The 17,130-nt window shown below is 49.3% G+C and overlaps 1 protein-coding gene across 1 annotated transcript; it reads right to left on the minus strand.

Annotated features, from left to right (window-relative positions):
* Positions 1-905: 905 nt before the first annotated feature.
* Positions 906-4,217, minus strand: LOC306800779 (uncharacterized protein; the record flags this gene model as incomplete). The annotated part of the gene is made up of 7 exons (XM_079303106.1): positions 906-1,063; positions 1,276-1,452; positions 1,841-2,207; positions 2,530-2,580; positions 2,674-2,777; positions 2,878-3,141; positions 3,230-4,217. The coding sequence occupies 7 exons, from the start codon at positions 4,215-4,217 to the stop codon at positions 960-962; spliced, it is 2,055 nt and encodes a 684-aa protein (XP_079159232.1). The 3' UTR covers positions 906-959.
* Positions 4,218-17,130: the final 12,913 nt, after the last annotated feature.

The following is a 17,130-nucleotide window of genomic DNA, read 5'->3' on the forward strand; positions in this document are numbered from 1 at the left end:
AGACAAAGTCAGTTTTTTTTCTTATCCTGAAGGTGAAATGGAGAAGGAAAAATTCAGAGTTGACAAAAATAAACCATATTGGGGTGCACAAGTGCAAGGAGAACTCTCCCTTGCTGCTCAGTAGGTGTTAGAACAGAAAACAAAGGGAGCTGGGTAGGAATGCCATTCCTTCCACCCAGTGTTCTAAAGCTCTGGGCTACAAGGTGTAAAAAGTTATCCAGAATCTCACCATTATATAGAACAACTGCTGAATGTGAGACTGGATTAGAGGCTGGGTCGACCAGGGGGTTTCCCTTGGGGTTTTAGGGACGTCTTTCTTTCTCCAGGGCTCCTTCCTCCACAGTGGGGGTCTCCTCTTGCACTTTCCCTGCCCCAGCACAGAACCTGGATTGTGTCCATCTGTCCTAGAGTCCCTTTCGGCATCTGCATATCCTGCAAAGTTCCTGTGACAGTCCCTGAACTGAGACAGATGGGGCTGCATTTGCCTGCTGCCAATTTGAAGGGAGGAAAGAGCAAGAGTTCATCAGGGCTCAATCTCAACTGATGTTTTGGTGCTTCTGGTTCCTCTCACAGCTTTGGCAGCAGAGCAGTGTCTCTGTCCTTGCCACCCACTCGGCCTTGGAATGCCGACATGGGCCAGTGTATCACTTCAGGTGACCCCAAGAGGCTGCGACAGAAGTGGTTCCACTGTTGCAGTTCTTGGGCGGTCAAAACCCCTCCCACCTGTAGTACAGTGCTGGAAGACACAAAACTGCCTGCCTGGAGAAAAGGCATGGAAAGCTTGAAGAAGGCTCAAGGGAACACTCTGATTACGATTTTCCCACGAGATTTCTTTAACTGAAGTTGCTAAAAAGAACCAGACTTGGTATCACAGAATGGTCTTTTGTTGCTTTATTGTTCGAGTCCTCAGTCCTGCATGGGACGTGGTAACTGGGTGCTGCAGAGGCTCCAGCCAGGCGTCAAAAACGCCAGCCCCGCACCCATGGGTGGCACAAGATCTGCTCCAGCGCTGGCCTGTCCGCGGGGTGCTTGGACAAACACCAGCGGATCAGATGTTCGCACTCTGGGGAGAGAAGGCAGAAAGCGTCGGTCACTGGCAGAAGGCTCCTGCCCAGCTGCCGCCCCCGGCGCCTGCAGGACTCGAGCCACTCTGCCCCGTGCGGGACAGTGGCGCGGTGGGACACGGCCACCTCCTTCAGCCACACGTGCCGCACCCAGCCCGTCGGCACGGGCCGCCTCCTGCCACAGCCTGCCTTCTTGAGGGCGGACACGCACCTGGAGAGATCTGGTGCTCGAAGAAGAGCGGCCCCGTCACGATGGCGCGGTCGTCCCAGAAGGGGAGGCTCCCGCAGACCATGACGTACAGCAGCACGCCCAGGGACCAGACGGTGGCCGAATGGCCGTGGTAGCAGCCCATGCCGATCCACTCGGGCGGGCTGTACGCGTGTGTTCCTAGGGGAGACAGGCGTCGCTGTGTGGGCGCAGGCCGCTGCCTTCCAGAGCCTGGCGCCGGCTCCTGGCTGAGGCAGGGGCCGCGTCGGCGGTCGCAACTCGCACCGGAGACCTCCCCACGTCCCACAACCGAGCAGCCAAAGCCAAGGAACCGCTGTGCAAGGCAAAGAAGCCCAGCGCAGCAGTCCACGGCCTTGTGCGCCGGGCAAGCCGAGGGGCTGGGGCCCGGCTTTTGCAGCCCCCTCTCTGTGGGCAGGGCCGGCTGCCCTTTGGCACGGGGCAGATGCCGCGCCCCAGGAGCCGGCAGCTGGCTGAAGGCCGCAGCCCAGGAGGGAATGGGGCCGTGCAGCGCCTGGCCCTGGGAGCAGGGCCTGGGCTGAGGGCTCACCCGCAAATTGCCTGAAGGCCCGCTCCTGGAGGAAGGTGCCGCAACCAAAGTCGATGAGCTTCAGGTCGCCGCTGTCCGGGTCCACGAGGAGGTTCTGTGGCTTGATGTCGCGGTGCAGGACGCCGCAGGCGGTGCAGTGACGCACGGCCTCCAGCACCTGGCAGAAAAGCCAGCGCGCCTTCTCCTCGCACAGGAACTCGTGCTCCAGCAGGAGCTGCAGGAGATCCTGCGATGCCTCCGGACGCTCCAGCACCAGCAGAAAGCTGTCAGGCAGCTCGAACCAGTCGAGGAGCTGGATGATGTAGGGGCAGCCAGAGCCCACCTTCTCCATCAGCACAATCTCCACGGGAACACGGGTGCCGTCGGGCTGCGAGGAGGAGTCAATGCCTGCAGCAGGCCTGATGCTGCCCTGTGGCTGCTGCCCCGGCCCCTGCCTGGGATGCCCCAGCGCCCCCTCCCCCCAAGCAGCCTCCCTTCTGCTTGGGCTTCATGCCAAGCCCCAGGGCATGCTTGGCAGGTGCCCCCTGCCCGGCCAAGCCGCCGGTCTGTGGCATGGCCAGGCCCGCCATGCCCCGGCTCGCACGCTGAGCCCACGCCCACCATCCCCCGCTTGCCACTGCTGGGGCCCCGGGCTGATCCCTGCACGACCTGCCCCGCCCCATCCTGTCCCGCTGGCCCCGCTCACGCACCAGCTCATCCCACTGCAGGACGCTCTCCCGGGCCACGCGTTTGATGGCCACCTGCAAGCCACGGAGAAAGCAGGGGCTGAGCTCAAGCCCTGCCGCTCCCCGCCCCTGGCCCTCCCCCCACCCCCGGCCGTCGCGGCCGCTCACCGGGCTTCCATCCGAGAGGCGGGTTCCTGCAAAAACGGTGCCGAAGCCGCCCCTGCCCAGCTGCGGGCCCAGCTGGTACAGTTCCTGCGGCTGCTTGCTTTGCCCTGCGGCCAAGAGCGAGCCATCAGCCTTGCGCCCGGGGCTCCCCTGCCAAGTGCCCACCAGTCAGGGGGGCCGGGCCACCGCGGGCCACCTTGCTCTCACCTGCTTCCCGCTGCGCGCCGGGCAGCGGCCGCCGCCTCCTCGCAGCCGTCGGGCTGGCCAGCGGCACGGCTGGGGCGGGGCAGCGCGCAGAGGCGGCTGCAGGAGCCGCGCTGCGGCGGGGCAGGGCGGCACCGTCGCTGTCCCCGGCATCCTGGCCTGCACTCTGCTGTCCGGGACGGCCGGGGCTACAGCCCGAGGCTTGCCACAGGGGGGCGCGAGGAGCAGCTGCAAAGCAGACGGGAGGATTTGAAGCAGCCGGGGACTAGGCTGCTCTCAGGGGCCTTTGGCTTGGCCTGGGGATGCCCCTCAAGAGCGCCGGGGGAGCCTCGCACAGCTCCTGGGCAGATCTCACCTGCTCTTGGAGAGGCCTTTGTGCTGCTCGAGGCCTGTCTTGGAGCAGCTTCCTGGAGATCCCTTGGTGGCTCGAGGGTCCTCTCCACCACCAGGCTGGGGCTGTTGCCAGCTGCCACAACCGGCACAGGGTCCTGGCAGCTGTGGGCCGACAACTGCTGGCTCCAGGGCGCTTGCTGCTCCACCAGCTGCTCCTGGCACGGCTCCCCTGCCTCGGGCTGGGCTCCCATTTGGACTTCCGGGCTTTCCCTGACCGCGTCAACGGTCAGGCTTGCGCCAGTGCTGTTGACGCCCGTGAGTCCAAGGGAGCTGGGAGACCTGTCCACGGGCTCTGCACCTTGCGCAGGTGGACAGGTCTCGCTGAGCCTCTGCGAGGGATGGAGGCTGTCAGAGATAGCAGAGGCTCCTGGCAGGAGGATGGAAGGTCTCTGACAGCCTGAGGCCCCTGCATGGATGGCAGCTCCCGGCTGGTGTGCCACCCTTGTAGGGCTTGAGGCTCTCCCAGGGACAGAGAGACGCCTCTCAAAGGGATGGGGGATTCCTGAGGAGCCGGACGAGCCACAGAGGGGCACGTGGCCGCGCTTCACCAGCTCGTCCAGTTCTCTCCACAGCGCCTGCCACATCCCGGAGTAGAGCGGCGCACGAGTACCATTGCCACGCCAGAGCAGCAGCATCAGATGCTGCAGCTCCTGGGCCACGGCCACCAAGGGGCCGCAGCTGCAGGCGCTGCCCAGGGGGCTGGCGGGAGCACGTGGCCGCTTGCGAGGGGTCGCCCGAGGCCTGGAGGAACCGGGAGCCACAGGGGCTCCTGGCTTCCTGCGGGAGCCTCTGGGCCGCACCGCGGGGCGCTTGCAGCGCTTTGGTGTCCGTGGCTGCCGCCTCCGTGGTTGCCAGTGGCCAAGGGCCCAGCAGGCAGCCACAGTGGCCAGCAGCAGGACAAGCGCAAGCAGCAGGAGTTCACCGTCACCCATGGCTCCGGCGAGTCCCATCGCGACTGCGCTGGCAGCTGCGGGTGCCGGCCCCTCTTATATAGAGCCAGCGCGCTGATGTCACAGTGCGGAGGCCAGGACATCACAGCCCTGCCTCAGGCCAGCGCTCAGCCCCTCTGTGCCGTCACGGCCCCGCCCGCCTCGGGCACCTGCAGAAGCGGCTCGTGGCTGAAGATGCACGTGGCCAGAGAAAGCCTGGAAGGAAGAAGCCCGGAATTACGAACGGGAGCTCGTCCTGTTGCAGCGAATCGTTCCCTGGAGCCAGTGGCACATCAGGCGCAGTGCTGGTGCCAGCAGTGCCAAGGCCACGGCTCCCAGGACGCTGCAGCGTTCCCAACTGGAAACAGCCACCGCTCCGTGCTGGAGCAGACCCTCCAGAGACAAAGGCACTTGAAGTCCCTCTGTCTCTGGGGAGCTCTCCTGAATTGGCTGTGGACGGCAGGAAGAGTTTGTTGTCAGCACCTCACTGACCTCTGCAGTGCCTCTGCTCTAAATAAATCGGCCTTTGCCAAGGAGCGCTGACGGTGCTCCCACTGCTCTGCTTTGGACTGCCATGAGGTCTCTTTCTTCCCAAGAGCTGGCACGTGTTGCGTTTGCATGGCAATGCTGTGGATCAAACAGGGCTGGTTTGCTTTCTGCTGAGCAGGGCTGAGCGGGGCTTGCCCTCTTCAAGGACTTTGCAGTGCCCCTTGGTACAATGCAATGTTTCCCACTTGCCAGGCGATGCCTAGGAGACACTGCCTGGAACAGAGGCTGGACAGTGTCAAGGGAATCAAGTCGGTGTTTATTCCAAGGCCTTCAAAGGATGCACCTTGGGTCGTACAAGAGCCTGGCTGTAACCAGGATGGACACGAGATGGACAAGCGGTCCCAGGTTTTCACACGCTGATAAGTTTAGGTCCATTTCCATTCTTGGGCTTAATTGTCCAATTACAGCTTCAGGTTATCAACTTCCTTCCTGGCCAGGTTGCTTTCCTCAGTTTGCCCTTGTTGACGCTTTTGGGCCTGAAGCTGCAACGGTGTTCTTGGTTCTCAGGCTGCAAAAGGATTGCTTTGTCGAACTCAACTGTGAAGAGAACTTTAGATGAAGTTCAGAGTCACACACGAAGACAGTGCAGAACTTGAAAAATAGGAAAGTTAAAACTTAAGGCATCAGAGGGAGGGACCAGTGTTGAAGACAGCAGCAAAGAAGGCATGAAACAAAGGCAAAGAATGCACGGAACACCTGGACCGTGTCTCTGTCCCTGTTTGTCAAGTGACCATCCACATCCTGGAAGGAAACGATGTTATCTCTACCGTGTTTTTTCCCGTGAACACTTTTATTGTGCACCCTCCTTTATCTTTCTGACCGCCTGCTTCTCCAGTTGAGCTTTCACCGCACCAGATTTCTCCCTACAGTGGCAAGAAGCATCTGTGCATTCTTCTGCTGACCTGGATTCCGCGGGGCACACAGCTTGCTTTTCCGTTCTCTTCCCCAGAGAAGATGCCTGTTCAGGCCAGGCAGCCTTGTGCCTCGCTTGCTTGGCTTCCGATGTGTGGCAATCACCGACTCCTGTGCCCTTAGCAGGTGCTGTTTCAAAAGTGACCGGCACGGACGGAGCCCAGCACCTTCAAAAACATTTTCCCCGGGGACCTTGCAGCCTGAAGTCTGCTCTCCTCGTGGCCCGAGCGGAGGTTTTGCTGGCCCTTTTCCTCTTGTCAGAGGCGTGAAGCTCGATGGGTTTGTTGTGGCTGTGGCCGGGACGGCCGCCAATCCCCGCTTGGCTCAGGGCACGTGGGGCACAGGCGGTGGCCTGCCTCGGGGGGGGCTGCGTCCTTGAGTCCGGGGCTGGGGGGGGGGGAGCTCCCCTCTTATTGTGAGGAAGCTCCCTGGGGAGAAAGAAAACTCTGCCATGAGCCACCAGGCCTGGCCCACATTTTCCTGCTGCCCATTAGAGGGAAAGAAAGACGAGGAGTTCATCAGGGCTCAACAGGAAAGGACCTTTTGGTGCTTCTGGTTCTTGTCCCAGCTTTGGCAGCAGAGCAACATCTCTGCCCCTGCCACCCTCTGGCCCTTGCAATGCACACAGAGCCCTCCCTTGTTTCCCTTCAGGAGACACCCAAGTGGCCGCATCAGCTTGAAAGGACAGCTGTTGTTTCACTGCTGCATTCCCTGGCTTGTTAAAGGCCCTCCTACCCGTAGTACAGCCTGTGCTGGAAGACACAAAGTTGCCGTGCTGAAGGAAAGGCATGCAAAGCTTGAAGAAGGCTGAAGGCAGCACTGGCATTCCCCCTTTTGCCAAGAAGTTTCTTTAGCTGAAGCTGCTGACAAGGACCAGACTTGACAGCCCGCAATGGGTTTGAGGTTGTTTTATTTTTGGGTCCAGCGTGGGACGTGGTAACTGGGTGCTGCAGAGTCTCCGGCCAGGCGTCAAAAACGCCAGCCCCGCACCCACGGGTGGCACAAGATCTGCTCCAGCACTGGCCTGTCCGCGGGGTGCTTGGACAAACACCAGCGGATCAGATGTTCGCACTCTGGGGAGAGAAGGCAGAAAGCGTCGGTCACTGGCAGAAGGCTCCTGCCCAGCTGCTCCCAGAGCCCATCGGGGCTTTGGCTCAGTGCGGGCTCAGCGGTGAGAGTGGCGGTGCGGGCATGGAGCAGCAGAGCTTTGTGCCCTCGGTCCCTCCATACTGGAATCTCGGGGCTGCCTCCGCCTCTCTGCGCCGCGACGCTGCTGCTAATGGGCACCTACGCTTGTCCCCCCAAATTGTAGTCGAATGAAGACAGAGCCAGCTACCCCAAATGAGAAGGGGATGGAGCCCGGGCCAGTGAAAACAGTGAGCAGAGACACCAGTGTATTTTATCTTTACCTTTGTTTTGGAGAGTCTTTAATGGTAGCACCATTGGTGTGTTAGATGCATAAGAAAGTTGTGGGCAAGGGAAGAAAAATCTGACTGCAGAGAAATATAGAACCTTGCCCAAGTTATTTTTATGTGTGGACCCTTCCTTAAAAAAACCCAGACAAAATATCCGCTTGGTTATATGTAGAAAATAGTAGAAGAAGAAAGGAAAGAGAAATAGAGAAGTTCATTCTCTTAGTATTCTATTGTATAAAAGTAATACAATGGTTAAATAAATGCAAATAACAAACATTATAATCCAGATATTGGTCTATGGTACTTAGTCGCATCATTATTCCATTTTGAACTTAATGTGAATTAACTGTCTATATTTAGTGTGGGGACTTGAACTCCAGCTCTGATTTTCTTGCCTTCGTTTCACTCTAGCAAATTCCTCAGCACCAGAGGAGAACTTAGCACTATCTGGTGGATAATCCTTTCAGTATCCAGTAGCTGCTGTTAAAGCTTTCTTAGTGTTATCCCTGTCTCTATCTGAATTTTTGTACCTTCTCCCCAGCTTGGAACCTCACCTTTGCACTGCAAGCTGCTCCTCAGAAAAAAAAATAAAGTGTGCAGGAATTCACACAGGAATTTTGGATGGATCACTTTTATAAGGCCTCCATGGGGAAAAATATATTTTTGGCCTGGAATTAGGAAAGTGCCACTGGATCAGCATTGCTTTATAGCCTAGCTGGTTTTTCATATGATCCATCTTTCAGAGCTATATAAATAAAGAATAGTGAATTCTAGCATTTAAGTGGCCTACAGAATTACTTGAGTGATGCCCACCCACTCACTATTATTATATCTACTTCCTCTCTTTGGACACAGATGCTAATGTTTATGTTAGCTGGTCTACATTTTCTACTGCCATTTATCAGGAAGTGAGCACAAAGTTGGATTTGGGAGCAGCTCCAAATTCAGCCAAGACAGTTTATTTTCCAAAGAAAATACTGTTGACAATAGAATCGGAGTTTACAGACTGGATCTTCTGAATGCACAGAGACATTCAAAAGCTGCTCCCTAAAATCTGGAGTAAATACATGAACTGGCCTGTACATACCGACCTAACACTGTCCCTGTGTATTTGTGCTTTTGAAAAAAGGCTCAAGGTGAGGGATTTCAGCAGCTCACAAGGTTTAATGTTGTATGGCACAGTCTGATTTTTTTGCAGGTTTATATTGGCCAATATTTATTGAATTTTATTGAAGAGCTGTATTTTGTTTATATTCTGGCTGGGATTTTGAGATCCCTTCACCAGACACCCACAAATACCTAACTACTTCTAAAAGTGCAGGTTGTACAAGAAGAATCAAGAGACAGCCTATCAAAGCTGCGTTAAAGGGAACAGTGTTACTGAAACTCTGTTCCTGCAATTTTGGTGACACTGAGGGGCTTTGCAGGAGCTGCCCAGCCTTGGTAATTTAGCACAGGCTATAGGAGAAAGACCTGGCAAGATCTAGAGAGGTTTCTGGAGTCTCCAGGAGCAGGGAAAGAGGAGGCAGGTCAAGGCTAGAGCTGGGCTGAGACTCCTCCTTTCTGCACAAAGCCTACTCCCACAGAATGGGGAAGAGCCCATCCAACCTAAAAATCTCTCAAGAAGCAAAATCACAGCAGAACAATAGGAAAAAAGCCTTGAAAACTTTTCCTTGGTTCTTAAAATAGCTCTCCCCTGTGTGCCTGCTCCCCCGCCCTACCCACCATTTATTGGCAGCTGTAGCAAGTAATTAGAAAGGGACTTTCATACTGGGACAAACATACAGAAAGGAAAACATTTTACATTTTTCTTTGCCAGTATGTACATTTCTAAGTAAATATTATTAAAGATACTTGCATGAGCAACAGAGCTTCTTCTCCTGGAAGCCAGATTACTTTTTCTGGTTTTATTCTGCAGTTGACAAGAAGATGTCTATTAACAGTAGAGTAATAAAGTAATTATTCCCTGATAAAATTATAAGGCAAGGCTTCATTTTATAATTATCCATGAACAGAGTGAAAGAGGTGATGTTGTAAAAATCAAAAAGAGCATTTGTCAAACATCAATCACTACAACATATTGCATGAAAGAGAAAACTGGCTTAGACTTTTTCAGATTTGTGCTTTTCATTCTTAAATTTGACTTCATTTTCATTTTGAAACCAAAAAAACTTGACAAAAAATCTCCACCAAAACCAACAAACAAAATCCCTCAAATCCAAAATCAGTTTAAGAAAGCTTTTAAAAACAACATATACAGCAAAAATCCTTCCCAGAAAAAAAATTTGTCTGGACCAGGATATAAGGACCATTCCTAGTCAGACTTATGCCAAACCCATCCAGAATCAGTGATCTCCTCAGAGGATTTCTTTGATTTTCATAATGTTACAGCTCATTCCAATCTTCCACTTTAGTTAACAGCTTGTTTTATGATGGAAAATTGTCCTTCCACAAGGGCAGCATCAGCTCTAGTTTTATAAATATCTACCTCCACGATCAAGATTTATGTTTATAAAAATATTTATGCTTCCTCTCATGTTAGGAGAGGAAAAAATGTATTTTATAATTAGGTAGGATCAACAAATAAGATGTGCGATTGTATTATTAGCATGTGTGAATTCAGAATAGAAAGCCGTGTGAAGCTTTACTTAGAAAAAAAAGTCCTGGGCTTGCACAGTAGGTGGCTGTTAACTTGCCAGCTCTTGCCAGTCTCAAAATACCACGATTTACCGTATTAGCTCACTATGGGTCAGAGTCATTCTCCAGCAGTGGGCACTCACGTGTTAATTAGGTCTCTCTAACAGTGAAGCATCAATAATCCCTGAGCCTTTTTCACTTGTTCTTCTCTCCCAGACAGGTTAGCATAGCAGCAAGGAAAAGAAATGAAATTAAAATATTGAAAGGAAACAGCATTAGACAAATTTATATTTATGCATCTGTACAAATATATTTGTTCATGTGTTTATCCCCAACAGGTTTGCCTTTTTAACTTCACTGACTTTCACGATCACTAAATATGCAAATTCATTAACCTAGAGAGATTAAAATATATTCTAAAGATGTTTCTTTATGGCTGAATTAAAATTTATAGCCTTTAAAATAGCCCCTAATATTAGAGAAACTGTTTAGCTTAATTACCTTTTAGTGCTGCACACCAGTGTTACATTCTAGCACATAAGATAAAAGCAAATGCTTTGCATTAAAATTCCTGGACACCACCTCCTACACAATAATTACACTGAGGTTTAGCCTTTGGATGCTGCTACTTTGAATAAGCAAACTGAAGTTTGTTTAAGTGCTAGTTTAACCCAGTGAGGTTCAGAACATGGTCTGGAACCTGCAGAAGAGTTGAAGCTGGTTAGCCAGGGAGTACAATTTGCAGTACGTGGCAACATGTGTTACTTCTGTTCAAAAGGCTTTTTCTTTGTCCATTAAGGCTCAATAGTTTTGTACTCTTGAAAAAAATAATGCAAAATTAATGTCTTTTCTGACATCAGGGAATTGCTTGTGAAGTCTTCCTCTTAGTGAAGTGCTAATAATTTTTCAGTTTGAGCATTTCTGTTAACAGAGTGCAGCCACTATAGCAATTAGTGCATACCAAGGCAGGCATGAAGCCACCACCCTTTAAGAGTGAATTTATGACCAGCTGATGTGGTTTTAAGTGTGTGATGCTCCCAAAGGGATTAGTCCTGCCCTCCCTCTACTCACAAATACTGAGAAAAGAGTCCTTATTGTGGAATTTCTTTCTTCATCTTCTGCGGACAAATGTGGTCAGCTGGGAGTGTCCTGTCAGTCCCCAGGGCAGCTCAGAACACCAGAAGCAGTGACAGCTGTGACAGAAACAGCCACTGTGGGTCAGCAGGGAAGGGAACTCCCATGAGCACCTGCCAGATCCCTCATGGGTGTTTTTCCCAGCTGTAAAATCCGGTGTGCTGAGTGAAGTGGGAGGGTAGGTGATGATTCCTGAACCCCAGAGAGACTTGTGCTTTGGCTGTACCCTCTGTCCTTTGTCATGTGTGACCACATGAGCCTCCTTGTGTGGACAGCCCATGGCAGGGACCTGCTGGGCAGATGACCACTGCTGGTGGATCTTGCCCTGGGTGCTCAGCCTCCTCTACAAGCTCACAACCAGCATTGTGGGATGGCTTCAGGCCCAGTCAAGCCATCTGGATCTCCTAGAGGCTTTAAGTAAGTCCTGTAAGTCACCCATCACCTTCAGGCCACACTGCTGTGTGGAGGGAATTTCGTGGATAGCATTCAGCATTCTTCTGCAGGCCGGCTCACCTTGGCACTCCGAGTGCACAGAGGATACACCTCACCCTCAAACCTCCCAAATAAACAGGAGCAGAGGCTCTGTGCTTGCAGGTAGCCTGTCAGGCTCTCACAGGTGCAACAGCTTCATTGTTCAAGGCTAGTCTTAATTTGCTGGGCTGTCACTGGGTTGGTCAGGTTAAATTTTGTGATCTGCCCAACACAAGCAGCATGTGGTTGCCTTGCCCACTGATATTTAGTAGCTGTGTATGCCTGCAGTCACACACACCATGCATAGATACAGGTTTCTTTTATAGAAAAGAAATAGATTTTATTTATTTTCTTTAAAAGAAATATATATATTTCTACAATATATAATATATACCCTGAAAACCAAGTTTCTGAAGAGCTGCCACAGGAGGGCTCCTGTGTTTAAGGTTTCCAGATATGAACATATTGGCAGTGCATGCAAAGGGCTTTATTTCCCTTCAATCCTCCCTTCAGCACTAGGGAGGTCTGGCTCACACAGGCAGGGAACAAACACTTGTACTTTGAGCCACTCACAGTGGCTGCTGTGACCAGGCTGTGTTACACTGGAGCTCACCCTCCATGTCTGTCCCATTATATCACTGTTCCCCTGGCCTTCATAATTTCCTAATATTTCCAAACTTAAACTCCTGGTGTGGTAAGTTGGAAGATATTCTTAAAGAACCACATGATGGAGGCCTGTAAAATGAATTTGCCTAATTCACTTTTACTGGCCAAAGCAATTTCTCTGCTCCAGCTTAACCAAATGCAATTGCTTTATCTTCCTGGTCCTCTTATCAGATGGGACTAACCCTGCTGGATCACTCTGAAGCAGCTGAATGAATCAGGAGGGAGTTCCAGGAATGCTACTGCCCACTGGTCTGTTCAGTTGCCCATGGGGTAGGAGAGCTCAGCTATGACAAAGACTCTGGCCCAGGATCCTCACAGAAGGGTTTAGCTTCTCAGACAGGAGGACAATTGCCTGTCCAAAGATGTAAAGATGTATTTCCTTTTTTGGAAAAGGCTAGAAGATAAAGAGCAGAAAAGAAGAGATGTGGAAATGTGAACTTCTACCTTTTTTTTTTTCCTTCTTCTTTTTCTGTGTGAAAATTTCTAGTGTGTCTTAAAACTTCTAACACAAGATCTTTTCCATTTCTTCCTCACTAAGTCAATTTTTCTCTAGACTCAGCAAAACAAGCTCCATTTATTAATGTGAGCTTGTCCCAAGGTCTGGTTTTGCCAAGTCTCGAGCACTAGAAATCCCCTAAAAGTCCTTTCCTTCTCATTCATCCTCCCAGCCCTTCTCTCCCACAACATACACAAGGCACTTCCTTAAGGTTTGCTCTGAGATCAGAGTTTCCTCAGGATGTTCAGCCTCAAAGCTTAAGAAACACTGCAACACATTAGTCACCTCCCTCACCACAGTTCCCAAACACCAGCAAGCCAGAATTCCAGCTGATGCAATTCACCAGCATTACCCTGTCAAGTTTCACTGATCCATGGCCACTTGCTGGCCTTGTTTTGTGGGTAACCAGAGAGGCACCATGTGCAAAACAAAAGTGGAAGAAACTCATCCTGTATGCTTAGGGTCATCTGAAGATTAAATTTTTTGTTTGGAGTTAGATACAGATAAAAAGAAGGGGATATTTGCTATTGAGATTTTTAGAAATGTGTTGATAATAGTATATCCTTTAGGAATATCTTTTTGCCTTCTGTGTCCCACACTACTTGAAACAATGAAGCACCTACAAGAAATGTCAACAGAGGGAGTACATAACAAATTATATTTATTAATCATGTGTAATAACTCCACAGTGGATATAATTCACCCAAGGTGAATTAATTATTTTTCTTTCCCCTGCTGTCTTCTCTGGATTTCCAGGTTTTCAATGCCATTTGCTAGAGGACAGTTTGTACAGCAGAGCTGTGCTGTCTGTCCTGATGTGGGGCAGCCACAGGGTAGGGACTGTACATGTTGCTTACGCAGTGGTGACACTCACATTTCTCTGAGGAACAACACACTCGCATTCCCAGCACATTCCAAAAGATAACTCCAGTCCTGTGGTAAAATGCTATCTAACTCCATTGTCCCATAACTCTACAAGCAAAGGGTGAAATCAGGAGAGATGAGTAAAGAGATGAGGAGAGATCAGAGTAAATCTACAGGGAATCACGTCTTTAAGAAATTCTAATCAGCTTCCTTGTCAAAGCCCATCTGTGTTTTCTGCTCGTGTTTTTCTCACTGGATGTGCAAGTTAATATATTCCTAAATAATTTTCCAGAGAAGTTTTGTTTTGTTTTCCAGTTTCACAGAATGGTTGAATGGATTTTCCTCAGACTTTCTCCCAGAAGCCATTGGCTGAGCATAGTTATGGAAAATTTCAGCCTAGAAAGTAGAACCTTTCAGAAACTCAGGAGCAAGGGAAAACGCTGGACTTGGAACAAAAACTGTTTTGAAGCCTTAACTACAATACTACGTCAACACCCATGTGGGTGCTATGGTACAGACATAGCATTGATTTACACACGCAAGTTTTGAGGCTGAGGCAATCAGTGTTAGCTGTTTTATGGACTAGTAACACAAGAAAAACAGAAGATGCACACAGCTGGGTTGTGCTGCTGGCCTGATTTGACTCACCAGGCTCTCTCAGGAAATGCCTGAGCGTGTTTCATTCAGCAGGTACAAGCCTGGGCAGAACACCCCTCTCCTGTTTGATGGGGTTCCTAGGGCTTGCACATCCTTTGTATCACACAGGCTTGTGGGCACTCGGGGCAAAATGAAATTGGCTGATGATTAAATGGCAGGCAAATGCAGTGGCACCCTCCAAAAGTCCTCTGATACTATTAGAACATACAAATCAGAGCCTGGGTAACAAACTCATCTCTCAGTTCACTCCCTGAAACCACATGATGGTGCAGAGGATGAGAAGGAGCAAATTGAAGGCCAGAAACTTGGTAAGCACTCATGGAACTTAATTCTCTACAGGGACACCATCATTCCTCTTCTATGTGAGAAACAGGAGAGAACTTGCTTATGGGGCCAGGCAACAAAATCATTTGGAATCATCCTGGATGTGTGATGTAGCCTTCCCATTTTGCTTTTCATCCTCCGTGAAAAACTTCTGCTGATAGGTGAGAGAGGGTTTGCTAACACAGCCTTAGCCATTGGATTGCAGCTCACACTGCTTCATAAGGAAGAACTGTAGCCTAATTGTGCAAGAGCAAGTGCTCCCAGAATAGCAATTACTGTGTCCTTCCATGCTGTGGAACAATTATTGCTCTCTTATAATACCAGCAGCAGCTCAGGATAAACCCATCTGCTGCTGATGCAGTCTGAAGCAGGAAAAATAGTTAACTTAGAAGCAATCTAAACAAAGTCGTCTTTGGCCTCAGCGGAGGAGCACCTGTGTGAATTTACAGCTTGGACCACCAGTTGCAAAGATACTTTTTAGTCTTCAGATTGGTAAAGCGGTTTTGGGTTCTGTGCAGAAGGTGGTTATTTTTTGTAAGCTTTGATCTGCAATGAAAAAACTTTTTACATTTTAAAGGCAGAATATCTAGCCATTCCTTTGAGAGTAGGAGAGGGATTGATCCTTGCATAAGCTTAGCATAAATATCCAGAAAAGAGAAAATGTATGTTCCCTACCCTAAATGCTTGTGGTTTCTTTGTCATTCTCATTTCCATTAGAGGGTGCCCTTGTTTCAAAATTCCCCAGTCTGGGGTTTCTTCCATCAAAAGGTTGCCTTTAATGCAGGTCTTCAAGTTAGGTGGTCCAGTCCAGTTAGCAAATGCTAAGTAAGTTAGAAGACAGCATGATTAAACAAGATAGCATTACTTATTTTCCCTGCTGTACAAGTCAAGAGCACTGCAGACATTAAAGACCAGGAGGCAGCAGCTGCTCTCCTTGGAGTCTCTCATTACACAGACCCTGCACAGAGCCTCACTAACAGGCTAAAAACACTTTTCACAGTTTCATTCTTTATTTCTTTTGAAAGGGAAAAAGCCAAAGGACTGTTTACATTTGCATTTTAAAGTCCATTTATATGAAAACCTTCCACTTTGTACTGAATACTGGAAAGAAGCTGCATCTGATATTTATAAGACTTTACAACTAGGTGCATTTTAAACAAACCAATAAAGTACAATCAAGAGCTGTATAGGTTTTTCTACTGTCATATTGGCAGCAATGACTCAGGAAGAGGAGATGCTTGATCTCTGCAGCTGTCCAGCCCAATAACCTGCACATGATATCCTCCTTCCTGAAGAGCCTTCCATCTAAAAGGCAGCAGGATATTACTTGAGGGAGATGCTGGCACAAAAGGCACAACAGAGCCACTTTCCATTCCTCTCTTCCCTTCCGTCCTTCCCAGCACTGTTTCTGTAGATGATGAATATTGCCATCAACTGTCCTGGATAGACGTCCTACTTCTTCTTCACCAGCACCTGGTGCCACGAAGCCTATAACCCACTCTATCCTGACAATCCATATGGATGCATTTTTTTAAGTGCTCACACTTCAATGACTTTAAAAGGAGATAGCAACAATGACATCAGGTTCCTGGAAATACAGTGTTGGCTAAGCACTGTCAATATTTGAGAATCTTACAGCTAAACATCTGCCTTGGAGAAGAGGCAGTTGACCCTCCATGTATTGTGGAAGTCCACGCCACCCCCAAGATTCAGCTGCAGGATAGAGAGAAATCAAACTCTCCCACCACTTCAGTTTCAGGCTGTTGCATTTGCAAGTGACACTCCTGGCTATGATTTCTACCAGTGTTCAGCAGCAGCTGTGCCCCCAGCTGGGAGCTTTCACTTTCTATTTTTAAAATCAGTGAGATCAGGAGCATATGGGGCCTATAATTTACCATGTATTTTTAATAATAAAATCCACTCAGCAGTGTATCAATCTGTAATTCTATGCAGAGGATGCTTTGCTCCCTAGGAGATCCTTTATCAGGGTTTAATATACCTGCTTCTATTGGGGGACTGATGTCCTCTGCAATTTGCCATCATCAAACTTTACAGTACATCAGAAAAAGCCTAAATCACACAGAGTTTGTTGCCCAGGACCAGGCTCAGAAGTAAATAAGTGAAAATAGCTTCTCACTTTAGTGCCAAATTGGAAACAGTGCACGAGAGCCAGTTACATCCCAGCTATTCTTTATTCCTGGATTGTCACAACAGTTAGTGAATAAAATATATTTTGATTCACATTTGTGAATTTAAGTGGTTTGTTCATTTAAGTGCACATGTATTTTAAGCAGTGTTGTATTTTCAGCTGGCAACTATTTCTAGCAAGAAGACAAAATGCAACAGGAGAAGGAGAAAGAAAAAAAAAGTAAATAGTATCTGGCTAAGGGTGAAAAGAAAACTGAGATGAATGGCAAAAAAACCCATTGTGGATTATATAATTTTTGATTGCCATAAACAAGAAGAGTAATTTGGGACTTACAGAGTCAATTAATAATATTTTGTTTTTTTTCCCTTTGGCCATTAGATTTAAAAGTACTTTTTTCATTTCAGAGAGGTGTAAACCACATGTACTACAGCCTAATCTGCATGTCTATCAGAATAAGGCCTGCTTCTGACTTAGGCTGCTCTAATGTTTACATTGAAAGATTTTGGAAAAAATTTTGTTGAAGTCAGTAGAGTTACATATGTAGCTTGTAAGAAAAGCTAGAACAGTCAATCACACAAGTCTTGACAGAAATGCAGCACATTTCAAGCACCTCTACACAGGCAGGTAAGTAACTAATTATATAGCAACCCTTCTGGTGTT

The sequence above is a fragment of the Erithacus rubecula genome (assembly GCF_903797595.1).
Source record: "Erithacus rubecula genome assembly, chromosome: 4".
In the NCBI taxonomy this organism is placed as follows: Eukaryota; Metazoa; Chordata; class Aves; order Passeriformes; family Muscicapidae; genus Erithacus; species Erithacus rubecula.